Here is a 20,733-nt window from a genome sequence, read left to right on the forward strand (position 1 = left end):
AATAAATTTGTTAGTCTCGAAGGTGCCACAAGTACTCCTTTTCTTTTTATAAAGTATCTGCTTTCATTCATGTGTAATGTTGGTTTTAGTGGTGACGTGATAAGAACAGAAATGAAAATCACAAAGCACTATTTGTATCACACCAGTCCAGAAGGCACAATTTTAACCTTTTCCCTCAGGCACAGTGCCATATTCATATTTTTAACAACTATTATTAGTATTTTATCATTTTGGATTACTTTTCTAGTATGTTTTGATAACAAGCTTCCTACCTTCTTCCAATACATCTGCATCTTTAAAAGTATACAGTTTTGTAACTAACAAAATATGTGCCAGCTATGTTTGTGAAAAAGAATGAAAATGTATTTTTGGACTTCTCAAAACAGCTTTCTATTACCATTTCAAATGGAGTGCTCTACAAATGTCTAGGAATATATACCTCAGCTGCATATGGCTTATATCTTTCTTATCTTGGTAAAGTGAAAAATTTAATTATTTGAAAAAATGCAAATTACTGCCAACTCTGTTAACTATGAGAGAGTTGTATTATCTTCTAACATAAATTGTCACCAAACTGAAGAAAAGAGACTTTGGAAGCTGATCTGATTACTGTCAGTGTGAGTGCTCAAACTCAACTGTTGGCGAATGTCCAGTACCGATCATTGAATAATCATCACCTCATCATTCAGCCTTCTCAACTGACATGCAAAACAACATCCAAATATTCATTGCACATCTGTGCCGGACAGATTACGCATTAGCAATTCAAATCAATTCAACGTACAGGCAGTTTCTGCAAAGGCGTCTGTTTGGGTGAGATGCCTTGTTGTCTAGTATGGATAATAAGGCAACTCTGTCTAATCTTGGAGAACAATCAACCCATCTTGAGAAGGTGACTGACTACGTATGCTCTTGCCCTGACAGCACTAGAACAATGGCCCCATAATGCACTTGACTCAGCTGGTAATAAAATCTACTTTTGATTAGCAGCCATGGCTTGTGTCAATCACTGTATGATGCACCATTGTCCTCTGCTCCTGAACACAGTTTATTTACAGAGAAACAAAGGCTTTTTGGATATGGCTGCTGCCCAGAGATTGCAAAATAGATTGAGCTGTCAGCCCCACACACTAGATGAAGATTAATGAGTTGTGCAGACAATAAATATGAAGCAATGACCATAAATATGCTAATAGGTATTATCCATATACACTATAATTGCTACAAAAATTAAAAGGTAGTGTGAAGGAAATAGGTCACAAGGTGACAGATAGATAATCTTGGATGCTGGCGATCTTTGGTGCAGTTAGATTCTCTACAGGTTTATTTTCTCCAATTAAACCCCTCAAAAGACTAATTGTTTAAAAGCTGTTTGAATAATCTCTTTTTAAATAGAGGTTTATGGGGAAAATGTTTATGAAAAAGTGACTTCAATGAAAGTGTTATTAGAATGAAAAAGGTGACTATCAAAAGCAGGGTATGCAGAGATTAATATTCACGATCAGCTGCCAAGCTTCATTATGAGAAAAATATACCTAAGTAGCACATCAATCAGGACTTCAAGGAAAACATACTAAAAGGACAACAATATATTTCCATACACATACAAGTGAATCAGATCATTCCTTGGGGAAATATACCAGAACCACATGTACATCTGTTTCCTTTGCTATTATGTTTAAAGAAACCAAAGATGGAAAGGATGCCTCTGGGTAAAATTTTCCAAGTGGTTTCAGCCAAGCCTCTGATTTTGCAGTCTCCATAAAAGAGAATGCACTTTTGACGGCACATATGTTTAGACAGTCACGAACTCAGTTTTCCATGTGACAAAGTCAAATAGTTAAATGTCCAGATACTTAGTTTGCAGGTATAAAAGTTCCAGTGCCTGGCACTGCACAGGGAAAAATTTGAGTTCATACATTGAGAGGCTATTGTTGAAAAATTGATCCATAATATTTAAAGATCCCAACCCCCTTTGTTTCAATCTGAGAATCTAAAAGCTTTTTTAGTACATTTGCTTTGGAAATATAGGGTCTCCACAATGTAATTGATCAAATAGGTTTTTAAGTTAAACTCTTTGACTAACACATTTTCACAGGTGCTGTTGCACAGATTGAGAAGTAGGACATGACAAGGTGAGTGATCATTGTGTAGAGAAACAGAAGATGTATTGAGAACAGGGGTTAATTTGAAAAAAAAAAAAAGTGAAGCTGAACTCTTCAAAGCCCTGCCCACAAACAAAGCTCCATCCATATGAGATGCCAAAATGAGATGCCATTCACAGGAAATTTTACAGATGTTTAAATACAGGATTGGCTCCCCCTCAGTGAGGCTCAGATGTCTCTGGGCTCTTTCGGGCTTCTTACGTTGGTTCAGCTCATATGTTCCCCACTCCTGTGCTCTTCTTCCTTTTGGCTTGTTGGATCCAATGGTCAGACTGGGAAAAAAATAAGTAGAAATATTCTCCCAAGAACCAGCAACTTGCAGGGACCCAAAAACAAAACGGTTGCACAAAACCAAACAGTTCCCCTGCCCCAACCAGGCTGTAGTCCCCAGAGGCCTTTCCCCTTTTTCTCTCTTTCCTGGAAGGAGGACAGTCCCCCTTCACTTCAGTCCCCTGCTGGATCATGTTGTTAGGTAGGAAAGGTTCAATTTATTAAGTGTACATAGTCGCCATTTTGGACTGGTAAAAGGACAACCTGTCCTCCATCTTGCCATCCCTTCTCCTTCAACTTTTGGCAAACATTTTGAGTTTGGCACCAAAACAAGGAAAAGGCGGGAAAGATAGTGTCTTGTGGCAGTAGAATCTGCCTAGCAAAAGAGAACGCATACAAGGGAGGGTCACCCTCTGAGGGGCATTCTGTGTCTCTGGGTGCTGTGAAAGCAGGTCATCCCAGTGAGGCATAGAAGTCCTCCCACAGAACACCAGCCTTGCTATTAGCTAGAGCCCTGAGGGATTAGGACTTGAGGTGAACTAGTAACATCTACCAAGGTTCCCTTAACTTACCTCCACTCACCTGTTCCATCATCACAAGAGATAGCATTCACATTCAGCACGCAGGATGATAACTCAAGAAGACAGAAGAAATCATACTGAAGATCTACTTAACGGTCACCAAAGTTCCTGAGGTCTGATTCCTGTTATGTGTTCCTGTTCCTGGCACCTGTCCCTGAGATCCTGGTTCCCATCTGTGTTCCTGTTCCTGTTCTCCTGTCAAGTGTCTGCAAGATTATAGTATAGACCTTCTTGTTTAGACTTGTGTACCCCATTGTGTATAGGGTTTGGGGCTCTAGGGTTCACCCCCACTTACATCATTTGTGTTAACAACCGAGCTGTTACTGTGTTATCTTAGTTTGCAGAGAGTGCTAGCCTGTTATTGTTACTCTTAATACATATCACCTGACTATTTGCAACCTCAGTCTGCCTTTGTCTTAGCTATGCAATTACCAATGATAGATGCGGAGGGGGTAGAACACTGCAGATAGCCCATCTTCTGTAAAGTAAAACCTAGTTCCAACTGTCTCAGGCTAACAATGTGACAAGCAGGTAGCCTTTAACCCTTTCCTGGCTGTTTCACCCAGTCACAACCAAAAGCTTACTTTAAAATAATATAATCATATAATCATAGAACTGGAAGGGACCTCAAGAGGTCATCTAGTCCAGTCCCCTACAATCAAGGCAGGACTAAGTATTATCTAGACCAGGGGTGGGCAAACTTTTTGGCCCAAGGGCCAAATCAGGGTTGCAAAACTTTATGGAGGGCCGGGTAGGGAAGGCTGTGCCTCCTTAAGCAGCCTGGACCCCGCCCCCATCCGCCCCCTCCCACTTCCCGCCCCCTGACTGTCCCCTCAGAATGCCCATCCAACGCCCCCCCCACTCCTTGTCTCCTGAACGCCCCCTCCTGGGACCCCTGCCCCTAACTGCCCCCCGGGACCCCACCTTCTATCCAACCCCACCTGCTCCCTGTCCCAACCACCCTGACCCCTATCCACACACCCTCCAACTGCCCCCCAGGACCTCCCGCATCCAACCCCCCTGCTCCCTGTCCCCTGACCACCACCCCCTGAACCTCCGCCCCATCCAACCACCCCCTGCTCCCTGTCCCCTGATTGCCCTCCGGGACTCCCTGCCCCTTATCCAACCCCTTCCCGACCCCTTACCATGCCACTCAAAGCAGTAGGAGCTCACAGCCACGCCGCCACCCTGCCCAGCAGGAGCATCGGGCCAGAGCGCTGGTGGCGCGGCGAGGTGAGGCTGCAGGGCAGGGGGAACAGGGGAGGGGCTGGGCGGTAGCCTCCCCGGGTGGGAGCTCAGGGGCCGGGCAGAATGGTCCCATGGGTCGGATGTGGCTCGCGGGCCGTAGTTTGCCCACCTCTGATCTAGACCATCCCTGACAGGAGTTTGTCCAACATGCAATTTATTCCAGTGCTTAACCACTCTGACAGTTAGGAAGTTTTTCCTAATGTCCATCCTAAACTGCCCTTGCTGCAATTTAAGCCCATTGCTTCTTCTCCTATCCTCAGAGGTTAAGAAGAACAATTTTTCTCCCTCCTCCTTGTAACAACCTTTTATGTACTTGAAAACTGTTATCATGTCCCCTCTCAGTCTTCTCTTCTCCAGACTAAACAAACCCAATTTTTTCAATCTTCCCTCATAGATCATGTTTTCTAGACCTTTAATAATTTTTGTTGCTCTTCTCTGGACTTCCTCCAGTTTGTCCACAACTTTCCTGAAATATGGCGCCCAGAACTGGACACAATACTCCATTTGAGGCCTAATCAGTGTGGAGTAGAACAGAAGAATTAGTTCTTGTGTCTTGCTTACAATACTCATAGAATATCAGGGTTGGAAGGGACCCCAGAAGGTCATCTAGTCCAACCCCCTGCTCAAAGCAGGACCAAGTCCCAGTTAAATCATCCTAGCCAGGGCTTTGTCAAGCCTGACCTTAAAAACCTCTAAGGAAGGAGATTCTACCACCTCCCTAGGTAACGCATTCCAGTGTTTCACCACCCTCTTAGTGAAAAAGTTTTTCCTAATATCCAATCTAAACCTCCCCCATTGCAACTTGAGACCATTACTCCTCGTTCTGTCATCTGCTACCATTGAGAATAGTCTAGAGCCATCCTCTTTGAAACCCCCTTTCAGGTAGTTGAAAGCAGCTATCAAATCCCCCCTCATTCTTCTCTTCTGCAGACTAAACAATCCCAGCTCCCTCAGCCTCTCCTCATAAGTCATGTGCTCTAGACCCCTAATCATTTTGTTGCCCTTCGCTGTACTCTTTCCAATTTATCCACATCCTTCTTGTAGTGTGGGGCCCAAAACTGGACACAGTACTCCAGATGAGGCCTCACCAGTGTCGAATAGAGGGGAACGATCACGTCCCTCGATCTGCTCGCTATGCCCTACTTATACATCCCAAAATGCCATTGGCCTTCTTGGCAACAAGGGCACACTGCTGACTCATATCCAGCTTCTCGTCCACTGTCACCCCTAGGTCCTTTTCCGCAGAACTGCTGCCGAGCCATTCGGTCCCTAGTCTGTAGCGGTGCATTGGATTCTTCCATCCTAAGTGCAGGACCCTGCACTTATCCTTATTGAACCTCATTAGATTTCTTTTGGCCCAATCTTCCAATTTGTCTAGGTCCTTCTATATCCTATCCCTCCCCTCCAGCGTATCTACCACTCCTCCCAGTTTAGTATCATCCGCAAATTTGCTGAGAGTGCAATCCACACCATCCTCCAGATCATTTATGAAGATATTGAACAAAACGGGCCCCAGGACCGACCGCTGGGGCACTCCACTTGACACCGGCTGCCAACTAGACATGGAGCCATTGATCACTACCCGTTGAGCCCGACAATCTAGCCAGCTTTCTACCCACCTTATAGTGTATTCATCCAGCCCATACTTCCTTAACTTGCTGACAAGAATGCTGTGGGAGACCGTGTCAAAAGCTTTGCTAAAGTCAAGAAACAATACATCCACTGCTTTCCCTTCATCCACAGAACCAGTAATCTCATCATAAAAGGCGATTAGATTAGTCAGGCATGACCTTCCCTTGGTGAATCCATGCTGACTGTTCCTGATCACTTTCCTCTCCTCTAAGTGCTTCAGGATTGATTCTTTGAGGACCTGCTCCATGATTTTTCCAGGGACTGAGGTGAGGCTGACCGGCCTGTAGTTCCCAGGATCCTCCTTCTTCCCTTTTTTAAAGATGGGCACTACATTAGCCTTTTTCCAGTCATCCGGGACTTCCCCCGTTCGCCACGAGTTTTCAAAGATAATGGCCAAGGGCTCTGCAATCACAGCCGCCAATTCCCTCAGCACTCTCGGATGCAATTCGTCCGGCCCCATGGACTTGTGCACGTCCAGCTTTTCTAAATAGTCCCTAACCACCTCTATCTCTACAGAGGGCTGGCCATCTCTTCCCCATTTTGTGATGCCCAGCACAGCAGTCTGGGAGCTGACCTTGTTAGTGAAAACAGAGGCAAAAAAAGCATTGGGTACATTAGCTTTTTCCACATCCTCTGTCACTAGCTTGCCTCCCTCATTCAGTAAGGGGCCCACACTTTCCTTGGCTTTCTTCTTGTTGCCAACATACCTGAAGAAACCCTCTTGCTAATACATCCCAGAATGATGTTTGCTTTTTTTGTAACAGCATTACACTGTTGACTCATATTTAGCTTGTGATCCACTATGACTATGATGATGATAATAATAATAATAAAAATAAAATAAACTGAAAGCTGAGATTCTGAAGCACAAGAAGGGCACCTCAAGAAAATAGTCCTTGTTCTCCAAGCTGGCCCAATTTGAGCCCTGGCTGAGAGGCATGCAGGGAAAATAAACATTTTGAATCTAGCTTTGATATTCAGGATCTGACAGAATATCATTCAGCTCAGAGTAACTCATCAAAACTCTGATAGGAGAAGGAAAACCAAAAGACTAATTAAACTTACCCCATGTGTAGTCAGAAGCCAAGATCCCAGAAGGACTCCAGAAGGACTTGATTTTTATCTGTATAACAAGAGTATCCACATGATAAATATTACAAGTAATCAAGGATTTCTGAAGGGATGTAAACATTTGTGATTCACAGCTTTAGCCAACTCTAACTATTGAGGGTTAGTAAGCAGTTTTCCATGAGGGCAGGTTATCCTATAACTGGCTAATGTAGGGTTTCTAGCACCTTCCTCTGAAGCAGATGGTCTTGGCTACCACCTGTGACAGTACACTGGACTAGATGGACCAATGGTCTGATCCAGTATGGCATTTCCTGTGTTCCTAAACTGCTTTGACTTCAGTGGAGCTTACGTCTATTTACACCAATTGGCCCTTAGGGTATGTGTATGCCTACACTGCAATCACAGGGTGTGATTTCAGCTTTAACCTAGCAGAACAGTGAAACTGCATCAATGTATGCTTCCGTGTACAAACCTGCTGGGAACTCTGGGTAACTCCAGCCCCAGAACTGGATAAACAGACTCACACACACATTAACAGAAAGAAAAAGAGGACTTGTGGTACCTTAGAGACTGACAAATTTATTTGAGCATAAGCTTTCGTGAGCTACAGCTCACTTCATCGGATGCACAAATCCTTATGCTCAAATAAATTTGTTAGTCTCTAAGGTGCCTCAAGTACTCCTTTTCTTTTTGTGAATACAGACTAACATGGCTGCTACTCTGAAACCACACATTAACAGAGCAAGTCTGAGAGGACCGGGTCAATCAGAACTTTCAATCTGCCTCCCCTTATATGCCCCTGGGCTCCATAGGCTGGGCAAAGCAGCACTTCCAGGCTGCCACCCTTATATGCCCCTGTACTCAGTGGACTGGGTCAAGCAGCACTTTCAAGCTGCCACCCTTATATGCCCCTGGACTCAGCAGCCTGGGTCGAGCAGCACTTCCAAGCTGCCACCCTCATATGTCACAGGTTCAGCATGTCCCTATCCCCACTTTCATGTCACAATTGTTCTGGTAGTAACCCACTTGATGAGCAAACCCTACAGTATTTTTGGGCATGACAGGGATCTTTAGCTTAGGTAAAAGAAGTGTTGCTGCAGAGTAAATGGGGAAGCTAAAAAGCCAAAAGAGTAAAGTTCAGAGAGAGAGAGAGAAGCAACCAGCTTAACCATAAAAGTTATTTATTGAATAACAGTGATAACACAAGGAGAGCCTAAACCAACATAACAGTTACATTATTAAAGGTTAATACCTGAGGTAGAAAGGAAAACAGAGAGAGAGAAGCATCTCACTGCTCCATGAAGCTTGAACTGGTTGGGGTTTCCAGGTGATGGTGGTAGTTCAGGGTCCTGAGTGCTGGAGACAGGCAAAGCCCCCCAGCACGATCAGTCAGGAGAAGATGGAGTCCCAGTGGAACCGATGCAGAATTTTAGTCCATGCATCAGAACACCTACTGGAGTGTGAGCAGGGGTTTTTGTAGGGAAAATACAATGGTTTAAGGGAGAACACTAGGTTTGTTTATGGGTAAACTGATGACTCAAGGGTTTTCTTTAGGCTAGACAATAGGAACTGATCACTCTTGGCTATGGATGATGTTCCTTCCAGGAAGCTCACAATGCAGTTAGGCTGCTTCAGTATTTTGGATATCAATCAAGGATTCATTACTAGAATTGGTCTGATAACTGCTGAGCTGGGTGTGTACAGGCGTAGATTCATTACCATCTGGAACAGAGATCCCCCATGATGCAGTGCTTCCCTGCTTTTCTGATCCTAGAGTTCAGTGCGGTTCTTGCCTTGGAATCTCCGTTCTCCATTCTGTATGCTAATGGAGATGCCTCCCTGTCCCATCTTTGATGCAGATGAAGCTAGGGGAGTTGCCTTTAATCTTGTCACCTTGTCAGGAGGGATCTAAGTGTGTCTCCCACTGCCCTTCATTTCTCTCTGCAAGTCTTTTCTCTGATTGGTTTCAGTTCAAGCAGAGGCTGGGAGCGGGGTGGTGTCTTTCATGAGTCAGACAGGCGGGGAACTAGGGCACAGTATCCAAAGAACACAGAGCTGACTGGTATCATGCTTTAATTGATATCAGAGCTGTAGTCTCAACATTAGTTTCAGCCTGAGAGTAACTTGAGCTTCCCTGTACTAGGTTGAGAATGAAGGAACATAAATATAGAATTTTGCATTGAAATTGATGGCCTGTTACTTTAAGGAATTGTTGATTTGTTTGGTGTGTTTTAATCAACCTGATAATTAGGTTAATTAGACATTCTGATATTAACTCACTTCCTTTTCATTCGATTTGTTTATGCAACCCTTCTGCCAGGTATTGCTGGCAGCAATAAGGACCAAGTTCCATATCTAGGGTTTCCTCTTAACATTACAAAACCAAAGCAGTATAAGCCCGTCAAAAACCTGGGAAAACTAAATACATCTCCTGGGTACCCTTAGTAGGCTATGCTTTGCCTCTCACAAGCACTGAATCTGTAGCTGAGAGGTGTAATTCCCAGGTCAGGTAGCGTACTTGCTGATTGAGATAATATGCTAAAAATAGCAGTGTAGGCCTGCTGGCACAGACAGTGCCTCAGGCTAGCCACCAGAGTACAATCCAAGATCCTAGGTATGTACTCAGATGGCTAGTTTCTCCTGCTACCTGTTCTGCCATGGCCATGCTAGACCAGAAGGGGGTGAGAACTAAGCACAGAAACAAGGTTGCAGACACTGACAAGGGTACGGAAGTAGTCCTTATTGGACCTTTGTTACTCTGGGAGGGATTTATCCATTTCAGGCTGTGTGTGACTTAGTCAGAGGGCTGAGTTACTGAAGATCCACCTGATGAGGGCAACAGCCGACAGGGGGCACCATGAGCAGGCAGAGAGTTCAGGTTCACACCTAGATGACAGAACACACTCACAAGAGGTGAAGGGGCCCCATCACAGGGAGATTCAGAGGTACCTTGTGCTGGCCCAGACACCAGACCACCCATGTGCCTACCACACATAGACAAGCACATGGGGCCCCTGTCCGAGAAACAGTCTGTATGCCTTTCATTTTTGATAAACTGTAACCTACGAAGTATAAAAAATAAAAACAATGCAAAAACTAACTTTATCAATGTCTTCGCCCTACCTCCTTCCCTTTCCACAACTGTCCCCATTCTACTATGACCCTTACACAGAGAGGGAGACCAATGGACTTGCAACCCCTGTTGATTAAAGATGGAGGTGCCTAAAAGTCCCTTGAATCAAGCCTCACCAACGCTCAAGTGGCTTGTGAAGATAAGTTATGAGGGAAAGTTGTGCGAACTGAAGAAACAAATACACTGTTGACACAATTGGAGTTTAAAACACCAGACCATTTCCTGAAAGTAGGTCAATGGGGATAGTTACTGCTGAATGTGATCACAAGGCCAGACCATTGACCCAACTTTTATTTGAGATTCTTGACCACAACCAGCAGTCTTCTCGTGATTCCAACGGAAGGAGGGATACGGAGAAAGTCACAGATGAGTCGTGCATGAAAACGTTTTAGGGGTTGAAGTAAATGTGTTGGAAGGGATGGCAACAGGGACTAGCCATCAGAGCTTAAGTAGCTGGAGCATTTGGCTTCCAGTTGAAAGGTGGATAAAAACCATCCCAAGGTAATTTTTTTTTAAAACAGTGAGCTGAAGAGGCCTCTTGACAGGAAAAATAATGGTTTAAAAGCATGTTAGAAAAACGAAAGTGCTGCCTTCCATGTATTTCTTATTTAAATTTCTGAGCAGCTGAGAGACGGTTCTTCTTGGAGAAGCTGGACACACACAGCCCTAAAAGAACAAACAAATTAGGCCAGATCTGCTTCTGCCCAGACTCAGGGGTTTTCTAGTCAGGGTCTAGAGTCTCAAACAAAAATTGGGTCGATGGTCTGACTTCATGTTCCTCTGGTGCTTTCAAAGCAATACAACTAAACTGAGAAAGGCACCCTTATTCCCGAGCGTCCACCTGGGGAGTTCTACTGGTATAATTCTGCTGGTAAACTTTCCTGTGTAGACCAATCCTTAGTTAGGTTGAAAGTTCTTCAAGGCAGAGAATGTCTTTTACTCTGTTTGTACAACACCTAGCACAAGTAGTCCTGATCCTCGGAGGGGCCTCTGAACATTACTGCAATACAAATAATAAACAGCAACATAGAGACAGACAAAATCAGCATACAAGAAGTTTGGATTTATCTGATCTCTTTCCAAAGCCGACCCAAAGGGAGGGAGAAGCTGAGTGAATGGTCCATCCATCCCTCATCCTAATTCCTAAGAGTACTTTATGCATTTGCATATGTCCCTATACATATAATGTAGCCCCAGAATAGAGTCATGCAGTTATACTCTCCCCTCCTCACATATGTAATTATATATTATATCATATTATATCATGGTGTGAATCAAAATAATTAAGGAAAATCTTATCTCAGAAAGAAAATGAGTACTTGTGGCACCTTAGAGACTAACAAATTTATTTGAGCATAAGCTTTCATGAGCTACAGCTCACTTCATCAGATGCATTCAGTGGGGCATTGCTGGCACAGAATGGCATATATCACATTGGTAGATGTGCAGGTGAACGAGCATCTGATAGTGTGGCTGATGTGATTAGGCCCTATGATGGTGTCCCCTAAATAGATATGTGGACACAGTTGGCAATGGGCTTTGTTGCAAGGATAGGTTCCTGGGTTAGTGGTTCTGTTGTGTGGTTGTTGGTGAGTATTTGCTTCAGGTTGGGGGGCTGTCTGTAAGCAAGGACTGGCCTGTCTCCCAAGATCTGTGAGAGTGATGGGTCATCCTTCAGAATAGGTTGTAGATTCTTGATGATGCGTTGGAGAGGTTTTAGTTGAGGGCTGAAGGTGATGGCTAGTGGCGTTCTGTTATTTTATCACTACTGCTAAAGTGAAGAAACAGATTGACAGAGCTAGAAGGGTACCCAGAAGTCACCTACTACAGGACAGGCCCAACAAAGAAAATAACAGAACACCTAATCACATCAGCCCCACTATCAGAGGCTCCTTCACCTGCACATTTACCAATGTGATATATGCCATCATGTGCCAGCAATGCCCCTCTGCCATGTACGTTGATCAAACTGGACAGTCTCTACGTAAAAGAATAAATGGACACAAATCAGACGTCAAGAATTATAACATTCAAAAACCAGTTGGAGAACTCTTCAGTCTCTCTTGTCACTCAATTACAGACCTAAAAGTTGCAATTCTTCAACAAAAAAACTTCAAAAACAGACTCCAATGAGAGACTGCTGAATTGGAATTAATTTGCGAACTGGATACAATTAACTTAGACTTGAATAGAGACTGGGAGTGGATGGGTCATTACACAAAGTGAAACTCTTTCCCCATGTTTATTCCCCCTCCCCCCACTCCCCACTGTTCCTCAGAGGTTCTTGTCAACTGCTGGAAATGGCCCACCTTGATCATCACTACAAAAAGTTTTCTCCTCCCCCCCCATTCTCCTGCTGGTAATAGCTCATCTTAAGTGATCACTCTCCTTACAGTGTGTATGGTAACACCCATTGTTTCATGTTCTCTGTGTACATAAATCTCCCCACTGTATTTTCCACTGAATGCATCCGATGAAGTGAGCTGTAACTCACGAAAGCTTATCCTCAAATAAATGTGTTATTCTCTAAGGTGCCACAAGTACTCCTTTTCTTTTTGCGAATACAGACTAACACGGCTGCTACTCTGAAACTTGTCACAGAAGTGATTCACAGAGCTGTGATCAATTTTGTTTTTCAGTAACTGGAAACTGAAGCACCTAAGTTTCAGTTTCATTTCTTTCGCTGCACTGAATCTCTCCCCCCTCCCCAAAGCAGTATTTATAGGACACAGGCTCTGCCCAGGAGCTCATTTCAGTCCAGAAAAGCAGAAGGAAGGATGGCAGACCAAAACGTGCACAAGGCTGGTTTTACCCCAGGTGGGATAAAAGGAGGATCAACTGGCTCTGAGATGATGTCCAAAGAGGCAAGGAGCCATGGAGGAGGTGTGCTTTCTGGAGGACCTACTTCTACCCTACAAGAAATGGGTATGAGTTGGAATTTCTTCTTTTGCATAGAAAAGAAATTAAAGGCTACTGCACCTTAGAGAGGAAGGGTAAAAGGAACCTAGTATTGGTTACACAATTCTGCTCTAAAAAATAAGCTCTGTTAAGTATTCTCTTCTCACTTACAATTTTAATTGAAGTAAAAATGATTGATCAATTTAACTAGGGCTCTTCCAAATTCACGGTCCATTTTGTTGAATTTCATGGTCATAGGATTTCATTATATCAGCTATTTAAATCTGAAATTTCATGGTGTTGTAACTGTAGGGGTCCTGACCCAAAAGAGAGTGGTGGGGGGGTCGCAAGGTTATTGTAGTGGGTTGCAGTACTGCCACCCTTACTTCTGCGATGCTTCTGGTGGTGACGCTGCCTTCAGAGCTGGGTGGCCAGAAAGCGGCGGCTGCTAGCCAGGAGCCCAGCTCTGAAGGCAGCGACACGGCCAGCAGCAGAGCAGAAATAAGGATGGCATGAGATGGTATTGCCACTCTTACATCTGCACTGCTGCCTTCAGAGCTGGGCCCTTGGCTAGGAGCCACCACTCTCTGGCCACCTAGCTCTGAAGGTAGCAGCGCAGAAGTAAGGATGGCATGCTATGATATTACCACCCTTACTTCTGCACTGCTGCTGGCAGTGGCACTGCCTTCAGAGCGGAGATTCATTCAGAGGCATAGACAGGAACTAAAACTTTAGCAGAGAGTATAGGGTTACTGTTGCAATGATTATATCAAATGTGTGTTTATGGGAAACACGTTTCTGGAGAAGAGAAGGATGCATGCCTGATGCCAAAGGAAATCGTACCTGTGCCTTTTGGAGACATTCCGGAATAGCCCTTATCCTTGTGAAAATATTAGCCCTATAATGCCACCAAGGTAGGTGACGGCTTTGGCTCTCTGCAGTGTAAGAGCTTGCCATGCATGCTGTGCCTGCCTGGGTGAGAATGAGAGGTTCTAGTCTCGCTTGCACAGGTATTCATTGGAAACCTTGCTCATTAACATTGTGTTTTAGCCTTCCCCCCCCCGGGATAAACATACCCCTGTCACCTTTACCCCACCACGGACATTTGCAGGGGAGTGTTTCTGTCTGAAGCAGCATCTGAACAGTGTCCAGTGTCACTCTATTCTAGTCAGTATAGGCTTTTATACCGCACTCATGACCGTGGTATCTGAGGACCTTCCAGCTGTGCATTAAGCTCCCTGACTACACATGTTGTTTGTTCTCTCATCCTCTCTCTCAGGGAGAAAAGTGCAATATGGTGCTCTATATTTATATTTGAGAATGCAAAGTCAAAGAAAAGCACCTTACACTGTGAGTGGAAGGTGGTGAGGCTTGTGATGGTCCTTAGTTCTTTATTGTAGAAAGCTCTTTTGAGCCAAATGAGCAGTGTTGTTAACCACTTCCTCACCCCAGAGCTTTAGTTGATTTTTTACATCGGAAGACTCTTACTTAGAGATGCATTATATGGCCCCTGCAGGAAATTGTGATGGAAATTTAGAACTGGTTTCTAAATAGGACTGTGTCCTTCCACCCTGGAAACAGTAGCAGTCAAAAGGTTGCACATTGCTAGTATTCTTGCATATTGGTGGAATGGGATGAGTGACTAGCCATTTCTTTGCATTTATTTTTGATATCACTATTTGAAACATTTGGTGGAATTTAAGTGTTTTATAGCTTTAAAATGCCATACTGTCCCATGAGGCCCCTTCCAGCCTGGAGATCGTTATCAAAACACTCTTTATAACTATTGTAGGTGCCAAAAGCTCAACACATTCATCAGGTTTCACCTCTACTGGGATCTCCAGTGGAACTAAGGCATCTGGAATGATGTCCCAGGAAGCTAAGTCTCACGGAGGACAAACACCAAAGGGTGGGACAACATCCACCGTCCAGTCTGTCTGTAAGTTAAAGTCCTCTTATTGTTTATAATTCAGTGAAAGATTCATTCATTCATTCATTCATTCGGAAATGTCAGCATCTAGTTCAAAAATGTCATTATATGAACAGGGTGTGGCTAAGCAAAGCCACGGCATTGAACAATGTTTCTCCCGCTTGTTACTTGATATTCAGTCAGGAACAGAAATTGGAAAGCTGCTGGAAAACTGTAATGCTGAGAGTGACAACAGATAGTGCATTACAAAGTGTGATATTTGCTATGGCAGGAAAAAAAAAGGCCAACAGTTTTGGGTTGCATATGCATTAGCATCAGAGAGAATAATTCCTCTATAGGGCCATGCTCACACTAGAGAATCTGTAAAATGTCCCACTCTTGCTAATACTGTTTCCACTGCACTGGTTTCTCTAGAAGTCCTAGTAGAGTTGGGCTGCCAGCTACTGCTGGCATTTTTACCACCATGAGATATAACTCTGCTCTCAGCGGGTATAATCTACATTGTTAAAAATAGTGGCGGCAACCAGCAAATCATCTACGCTAGAACTCCCAGCATTGCTGAAACCAGTGCAGATGAGCAAGTTATAACGATAGGAAATGTTCAGAAAAATTCCCTGATGCAGAAAGTGGCTGTAGAAGATGGGTTAGCTATACCTGGAACCCTGCATTCAGTTCTGGCATCTCAGTACCAGAAATATATTGACTAACTGGAAGTATAGACAAAGGAAAAGTATTACGACATTGGAAGGAGACTGTAAACTCTTTAGGGCATGGAATATATCTACCTCTGTATTTGTACAGTGCCTGGCACAAAAGGGCTTCAATTCTACATGCAGCCTTCATTCAGGTTCTACAAGAAAGAAAAAGAGAAAGAAAGACTCTCTACAAGTACTGAAAGAATATGAACATACTTAGACACATTTAAAATTACACTGGGCAACGTACATAATACATCCACCATAAAGAATTATCCTGCAATTTTTATTATTATTGATAGTATACATTATGTGGATTTCCGTAGCACCTAAAGGTCCCAAATCAAGAGTGGGGCTCTATTGTGCTACAAAGTAGATTATAGGATGTTGTGAACAGAAGGAAGGGGGACAGGATGAGTAGATAGGAGCATGGAAAAAAGGCAGGCATGTCAGGCTTTGGATTCTAGGTAGACAGGCCTGGTGGTTGGAGCAGTGTTCGAGGCCACATGTAGAGTTGAAGGCAGCACTGAAACCAGGGTCCAAGGGCAGGCCGAGGATCAGAACAGGGGTCAGAGTCCATAGCAAGCCAAATCAGGGTCAGATGGAAGCCAGCTGAAGGTCAAAGCCAGGTTGGAATCAGTCCAAAGGTCTGGGGAGCAGCAGGTGGATGCAGGGCTGGAATACAGTCAGAATAGGCCATGGACAAGGCTGAAGAGGGCTGGAACAAGGCTCAGGTAATGCTGAGGCAGGGATAGGGAGAGGCTGGGAGTGTGTAACACTGTGAGGCAGCAGGAGGTTCCTAACCAAGTCCTGCTGCTGCACAGCCTAACCTGTGGCTCTGGCAATGAGAGTGAATTCCTGTATCTGGGGGGGTCATCTGACCTGGGCCCAGCCCAGAGATAAGCTGCTGCAGCATGCCCAAAGGATGAGATACTGCAGGGGGTGAGTCATCATAGCTGAGTGAGCAGCCCTGGAATAGTTGCGAGTTTGCCTCCCAAGAACGGGAAGGACAATACTGATGAGGGAAGAGGAGGAAGGAAGGTATAGAGGGGAGGATGGAAGGCTCGGAGTGAACTGGCAGCAGTGGGAGAGGCCTAGAGAAGTAGCTAATCAGCAAGGAGTAAAACTTGTCCAGAAACATTCCTGAGAAGATAAAGTCCAATGACATCACTGTCCAAAAGTTCCAAAGGAGCTGTTGCTGCTACTGTTACAGCCTCCACTGCCCACAGGCTGACTTTGCCTGGAGGTTTTCTCTCCCACACCCCACATGGCTGGAGCTCGGAGGCTGCACAAGTCCTCGTTTCCTAGCTGGCGGTCCCTGGAAGATCTCCAGAAGGGGAATCTCCCTGCTGGTTCAGGGGGAAGGGGAATCTGCACATAGCCACAGAAAGTGGGTAACACAGCAGTGCAACCTACTTCTCACTACACTGCCAAGTTGCCTCAGCCTAGACCTGGCTGGAGGAACTAGTCCTATGAGTGAGGATGTAGTTCATTCTCTATAGCCCATTCATTACTTGGCTTTCCTGATGAGATTGCCAACAAGGGCAGGTGCTAATAATGGCGGTGGGTTTTGTGCTATACTAGAAACTCCATTGAGACCTCCAACTCATTTTACATAAGTCACTGAGTAATTTTCACAGGGTTATGCCTGGTCAGGTTTTGAACAGCTGATCAGGTGTCAAAGGTAGCTATATTCCATAAATTCCCTTTAACTTAAATAAACATAATTTAAGGTCATTAATGTTAATATAGAAGTCTCTGTTTTTCTTTTAGCAATGGGTGGTAAAGGAAAATAAAATGAAGAAAGAAGCATTGCCCAGCCTGCCAGTCCTGCAGACACCACATTCCTGGATGACATAACTGGCGACCTTTTCCCTTTCCCCCCGCACTTACTGATATAAAGTGTCAGAGCTTTAACATGCAGAATAAAACCTTTGCTGAAGTACCGGACTTGTGCAGGAAATTTGATTTTTCCAGTTGAGGATTAATTTTTCACTAAGGTAATATCTCTTTTGCTGGTACGGAATGCATCCCCCAAAGGCTTTTTTTCCCCTAATGAAGCTTCTGTGAGTCTGGCCAGTAGTTTTATGACTTTCTGAAATACTCTCAGAAACGTAGGCACACATACAGAGCCAGATGCATGGCCCCTGTCCCTGGCAGCCAGGCCAGGTGTGGCAGGACCAGTCACTTCTCACGCCGGCCACTCTGGGTCACTGCTCTGTGCAGCATGGTGGCTGCTTGTGAGACCCTGGCTGGGGAGGTGGTGGTGGCAGTGGTGGCCTGCCCCAGCCCCCACCAGCCCAGGCCCGGCTGCTGGGGACAGGGGCCGAGTGATCCAGAGTCCCCTTTATCCCCAGCATTTTTCCAGATCACTCAGTTCCTGTCCCCAGCAGCTGGGACCGGGTGGGCGGTGGCCTGCCACTGCTGTCACCTCCCCCGCTGGGCTCTCTCAGGCAGCGTCAGCCATTCCCAGCCTGGGCCCAGCTGTCAGGGAGAGCAGCTGAACATGCCAGGGGCAGACACAGCGGGAGAAGGACAGAGCCATCCCTTCTCCCCCCCACTACACGCAGTTAACTCTAGTGGGGTGGGGAGAGCACCGCAGCCCCGGGCTGGGTGTAGGATGGGGGTTGTCCCTGGACGGAGGAGATATGTGGGGCAGTCGCGTGTCCTCCCCTTTAGATTGTGCCTACCTACCACGAGTCTATGACATTGCAGTAAATTTACAGTCAGGACTACAAGTGTAGAACATAGGAACAGCTAATTCAAGGAGGATCATGGGTTTCTTATAGCCACTTTACTACACTGAGTTCAAGTATTAGGGCTGCCTTCCTTCAATTACCACACAAGAAAATATTATAGTGTCATGATGTCATCAGGAGATATACCAGGTGCCCGACACTGTCCGGATGTAATACTGCATCAGCACAGGATACCACACGCCAATGTAACGTCTATCTGTAATTCCCGTTGTGACGCAATATTAAATCATAATGTAACTAACGCCCTAGCTGAAAGAATTCAGATCTATTTAAGTGTCGACATGAAATGGCATGAAAATCAGGCCCTGTTGCAAGCAATTCAATATCTAACTTAAGTGTATCTATATTTTCATCTGTCTATAATTTATTTCTAATGTGCATAGTATCTAGGCACTCCACTCAAAATTTAGCAAACAGCAGTTTTTCCACTAAAAGATCAAAACTACTCCTACACGTTTTTGTAGGACATCTAAGAACAGCCCAGAACACATTTTCTCTTGTGTAGGGGAAAGCCTTACGCCAATCAATTCACTCCCCTAACCTTTAACCCATCATTCACACTGGCTCACTGCCCTGCTCATTCCTGCCCTCCTCATACATACCTTCTCACTGCCCGCCCCCAAATTTCTGCCCACCTCATACATATACTCCTCTATTCCTACTCCCCTGCCCCCACATAACATATTCCCACAATCTTGTCCTCCACATACATATACTTCCCTACTCCTGCTTTCCTCCCATGGTCTTGGTTGGTCACCCTTCCCTCCATAAACCTTGCAGAGCTCCTTTTCCTGATCCTTCTCACATCCAGTGGAGTGAGGTGGGGCGGGGGGGGGAGTGAAGGGGGGGAGAGAGAGAGAGAGACTTCTATCAGAAAGAATTGTGTGGTGTGTGAAATCTTTACTTCATGTCCACCCTGAATCCTAAAGGGAGGGGATTTACCAGGAATTCTCACTAGGGTACCATCATTCCCTCTCCCCACCCCAAGCTTAGGGGATGAGATCCTCACTCCTGCTTCCCTCCTCCTATAGTCTAGAAGGAGTTAGGTCTCTGGTGCTACAGGCACTAACTTAGCACAGGTGACCTCTGTCTCAGGGCACCAGCATTCCCTCCCCAGCAGCTTCTTGCCAGTGTGGGAAGTGCTGAGTCACATAACTAGTTTCGGGGAGGGAGCCCTGTGCACATGTGTCACAGTGCCTCCATGGGTCACAACTGAGAATACCAAATTCAGGACAAGCTGCTGAGAGAGAGGGCAGACACACCTCAAGACTGGTGGTTATTCTTCCATGAGATGTACCAAACCACCAACAAAAGTAAACTTCTGTCTTACCTCACTGGCTAACAAGAAGTCAGAAAAGCAGTCTTCTTAGGCATTCCAGTCCTAGATTCAACACCCAGACACTAGACTTAGTGATGCGTAGTTATTTAAAACCAATTTCATCAAACAAAAGGTTCTTCTGATCCCAAATGACTAGCCACATACCCAGGTCAATATACAACTCAGATCTTACCCAATAAGCACGCTGTTGCAATCCTTTAGTATCTAAAGAAAGAAAAAAGAAAAGAAAAGAAAAAAAGGTGAGAATTAAAATTGGTTAAAGGAATCAAATACATAAAATAATTGCAAAGTTCTTGGATCAGGCTTGTAGTAGTGATGGAATAAACTGCTGGCTTGTTAAGTCTCTGGTTGCTTCCAAATCACTGGAAGGTCCTCAGTCCCTTGGTTAGAATGCTCCCATTAGTACAAGTTCAAAATAGTCCAGAGATTTGAGCAAGAAAGAGGCAAAATGGATGTTTCCAGGGCCTTTTATAGCTTCTGCCATGTGAAGGGAAACCCATTGTTCTCACTGTGGAAAATTACAGGAAACAAGATGGTGTTTGGAGTCACATGGGCAAGTCATATGTCCATGCATGCTTCGCTTAGTCATAATAGAGGCCAACATAGGAAAGTCCATTAAGTGTAGATAGGTGTCTTCCATGGTCCATTGTGAGTTAAGTATACCTGGATGAGCCATTGAACTTGAATAGTCCCTTCAAGATGTGCAGGCTAAATACCTTGTGGGTGTTACCACTGGACCAAACATTTGAAACAGGTACATAGTTAATATTCAGAACTTCAAATACAAAAATGATACATGCATACAAATAACATAGCCACATTCAACAAATCATAATCTTTCCATAGACACCTTACTTGACCTACTTTGTTCAAGATTTATTGCAATTATATAACAGTGGTAGCAGCAATGATCTACATGGTCATATTTTAATTAGATAATGTCACAATCTGCATGCATCACATGCCCCTAGGACTAGTTCTGCTCCCTCCTTATTCTTAGGCTGCTTCCTGA

The 20,733-nt window shown here is 44.7% G+C and overlaps 1 protein-coding gene across 1 annotated transcript; it reads left to right on the forward strand.

The window, feature by feature from the left end:
- Window positions 1-12,794: 12,794 nt before the first annotated feature.
- On the forward strand, window positions 12,795-17,568 carry LOC119851342 (interferon alpha-inducible protein 27, mitochondrial-like). The gene is made up of 3 exons (XM_038391038.2): window positions 12,795-13,025; window positions 14,791-14,937; window positions 17,397-17,568. Exons 1-3 carry the CDS (start codon window positions 12,878-12,880, stop codon window positions 17,417-17,419), a joined length of 318 nt encoding a protein of 105 aa, XP_038246966.1. The 5' UTR covers window positions 12,795-12,877; the 3' UTR covers window positions 17,420-17,568.
- The last annotated feature ends 3,165 nt before the right edge of the window (window positions 17,569-20,733 follow it).

This window comes from Dermochelys coriacea, chromosome 2, assembly GCF_009764565.3.
Source record: "Dermochelys coriacea isolate rDerCor1 chromosome 2, rDerCor1.pri.v4, whole genome shotgun sequence".
Lineage (NCBI taxonomy): Eukaryota > Metazoa > Chordata > Testudines > Dermochelyidae > Dermochelys > Dermochelys coriacea.